The sequence below is a fragment of the Oncorhynchus nerka genome, linkage group LG26 (genome assembly GCF_034236695.1).
Source record: "Oncorhynchus nerka isolate Pitt River linkage group LG26, Oner_Uvic_2.0, whole genome shotgun sequence".
Lineage (NCBI taxonomy): Eukaryota > Metazoa > Chordata > Actinopteri > Salmoniformes > Salmonidae > Oncorhynchus > Oncorhynchus nerka.
In genome coordinates this window covers 34,706,278-34,709,607 of record NC_088421.1, presented here as the reverse complement: position 1 = coordinate 34,709,607, position 3,330 = coordinate 34,706,278, and the positions used below count along the sequence as shown (strand labels likewise).

At 49.0% G+C, this 3,330-nt stretch overlaps 1 protein-coding gene across 1 annotated transcript in view; it reads right to left on the bottom strand.

Moving 5' to 3' along the window:
• fbxw9 (F-box and WD repeat domain containing 9) overlaps positions 1-2,756 on the bottom strand; it is a 12,186-nt gene extending 9,430 nt beyond the window's left edge. Inside the window, exons 1-4 of the mRNA XM_065010545.1 lie at positions 2,211-2,756; positions 1,829-1,962; positions 1,463-1,610; positions 132-1,164 (exon numbers count right to left, since the gene is read on the bottom strand). Coding sequence (XP_064866617.1) covers positions 132-1,164; positions 1,463-1,610; positions 1,829-1,950 — 1,303 coding nt within the window. The 5' untranslated portion in view covers positions 1,951-1,962; positions 2,211-2,756. The remainder of the gene's footprint in view (positions 1-131; positions 1,165-1,462; positions 1,611-1,828; positions 1,963-2,210) is intronic.
• Positions 2,757-3,330: the final 574 nt, after the last annotated feature.

Sequence of the window (3,330 nt, the reverse complement as noted above, 5' to 3'; positions counted from 1 at the left end):
GTCCAATTACCCCTCAGCAAGTCTATTTCTATACGATAACCATTAGTATTGTTTGTGTTCACTTTTATCGACTGATATAATCTAATTTAATAGAACAGAGACTACAAGTACCAATCTTATGAATCACTCACCTCTTGTGTCGTAGACGCTGACCTTCTTGTCGTAGGTGCCGGCCAGCAGCACGTCCTTCTGGGGGAGGGCCAGGCAGAGCACGGCAGCCCGGGCCATGATTAGGCCCCTCTCAGCTCCTTGGGCCCCCAGGTCCCATAGCCGCACTGTGCTGTCGAAGGAGCCAGAGGCCAGCAGGGGTCCCCGGGCCGCCAGGCACCACACCCAGCCTTTGTGGGTGCTGAAGAGGCCCTGGCCCCCCAGTGTATGGAGCAGCCTGCCCGTGGAGCCCCCTTCCCGTAGGTCCCACAGGTTCACGTTCCTGTCACGGGAGCCTGAGGCACACAACGCCCCGTCGCCCCCTACCAAGAGGACCGAGTTGACCTCAGCGATGTGCCCCGAGGGGAGGGAGAGGCGCTCCAGGGCTGGGGGAGGACTGGGAGTGCGGCTGGACCTGTTTTTCTCCCCCTCGCTTCCCAATCTCGGGCCCGCTATGTAATCTTGACCGTCTCTATCCGCCAAAACTCCCACTCTCTCCTCCACCTCGATGGCCTCCAGGACACCTTGTTCGTCATCTCTCTCCTCCTCCTCGGCTGCAGTCTCCAGCCTCTCCTCCCCAACTCCCATCGGTGGATCCCCTTCCCTATCTTGCGGCATATCTCCCTCCTCTATCAACTCCTCCCTATCCCATGCTACCGCCATCACGCCCTCCACTAGAAAACCCACTTCATCTACCCCTTCATCCACTTGGGGTCTGCCCTCTTCCACCTCCTCCCACTCTCCAATCCCTTCCTCTGCCAGGGCCTCTCTATCCCTTTCCCTCTCCTGGGCCCTCTCCACCTCTCTCTCCCTCTCTGCCTGCTCGGCTTCCCTGGCAGCCCTCTCCCCCTGGCCCGTCCAGCAAGCGATCAGCTCCTCCATCTCCAGGCAGGCCGAGGGCCAGTCAAAGCCATCTCGTGGCCCCACGGGGAAGGAAGCTCTGGGGCCAGTTAGCCTGCGTGCCCGCAACTGCCACGCCGTGCTGTCCTTACCCACATTTCCCAGGGTGTGACACACCTGTAGAGGGAGAGACATGGACCTGATTCACACTGTAGGACTGGCCTGAATAGTACTAGGCTGGCTTGGAAATTTTATTTTCTCAAGATCCTTTCCAGCAACCATGATGGATGTGTAACCAGGTCATGACAGCCCAGTACCGCCCTCAAACATGTATTTTTTTAAATGTCCCTAGCCTAGCATGGATTCCAGTCTTTTATGGCATTAGCCAACTCTGTCATCAAGGGAAACAGATCCGTTATCAAGCAGAAACAGATCGGCATCCAGGAAAGGTATGACGCTGTCCACTGACACACACCTGTGGCAGGACCGTGATGACACACTGTGCCGAGAGGTGCGAGGCGATGCGAGCCACCATCTCCCACGGCAACGACAGCAAGCCGCTTCCTTCAGCAGACGGAGAGGGGCTCGGTTCAGTAGAAGGGAGCTGAGAGCCTGGGGGCAGCCTGTGAAAAATAATTGTGTGTTATACCCTTCTTACACATCCATGTCAACCCAAACTGTACAGGCGCTGACACGTTGTCACATTGTCTTTTCCAGCACGGTTCCAACTACTATGGCGGGTGCATCAAAACCAAGCCAGCAGTGCTCATTAGTGCACTACTAAGTATAATGGAACTGTTCTGAAAGCAGGAAGACTGTTGTGAGGGTCAGAGGTACTAACCCCAGCTGTCCAGGCCTGGAGGCTTCATTGGAGGGCTGTTTCAGTGGTGCCGATTTAGCTTCTTTCTCCCCTCTCCCGGCCCCTGCCTCATCATGCCCCACAGTGACCCGAGACTCAGACATCCACTCCACTTACTGCAGGAGAGTGCATCATACATTCGTTTAATTTCAGACTCTCAGCTAAGGCGGTCCATCATTGACTGGCACAATCAAATTGTCAATAGGGTCATGATTGTGCATTCATTGCTAACAAACAGAATACCTAAAAAATAACATCTATACACCACAGTGGTAACGGAACTTTAAACGTTAATTGCCCTTGTAATTTGACAGATACCGGCAACAAGTGTAATGCTAGCAAGCTAGTTAGATGATGCACTTACCCACACTTCCCTATGTCACTTATGGGGAGGTCCAACAGACAGTTCATTTGACAGCAGTAGCCTTAGTCAGTCCTCGTATGCCTTCTCTTGTTATAACTGTATAATGAATATTCTCAATATGAGCACGGTGCGAGACGAAAAAGCCTAACAGCTAGACAGCGACGGTTACTACCGGGCGTTGGCTGGTACTATACTATCAGTGTCAAGCACGCTAACTTGCAAGATGGTCTTTGTTTGCCAATCAAGCGAGTAATCCTGGAACTGATCACATGTACAAGTTCACAACTGTGCTAATCAGCTCCTCGATATTTAAAGAAAATACTGACTGATTCTTCTTCTCTAAAAAATCAGTTAGAAATGAGTTGCTAGCTACAGTAAGAAGTTGATCCTTCATTCAAATTAGGTTTCCACTAGCTAGATAGCTGTATTGTAAAAGCAAGGTGAGCAGTGTGGTTAAGGTTACGTTTAAAATGAGATTTTAATCAGATAAATTCTAGAAATAGGTACGCTTCATGACTGCCAGTGACGCGACGACCCTAACAAATGGGGTTTCTTTTCCGGCGCATTCGACATTTCGTCATTGGCCTAAATTGTAAACAAACCACAATTTTTGTATGGTTATTTGTTTGTACACTAGCTGTTTATTGGCTTTTGTAAATTGTATTGTTAATTTAAGTTTAAAAAATGTAAGTCAAAAGGATCAGCATAGGATTCGTTTTGACAATGGTTTACAATAATTGCATTCATACATTGAATGATAGGCCTGCACATTAAGCATAATCCATAGATTGTCAGGCAGCTGTCGGAGGGTTGTAGAACAAGCTGAGTTCAGATCCTCTCTTTTTTTAAATTTCACCTTTATTTAACCAGGTAGGCTAGTTGAGAACAAGTTCTCATTTGCAACTGCGACCTGGCCAAGATAAAGCAAAGCAATTCGACACAAACAGTTATACATGGAATAAACAAAACAATAATAAAACAGTAGAACAGAAAAAAACAAGTCTATATACAGTGAGTGCAAATGAGTTAAGGCAATAAACAGTCCATGGTGGCAAAGTAACTACAATATAGCAATTAAACACTGGAATGGTAGATGTGCAGAAGATGAACGTGCAAGTAG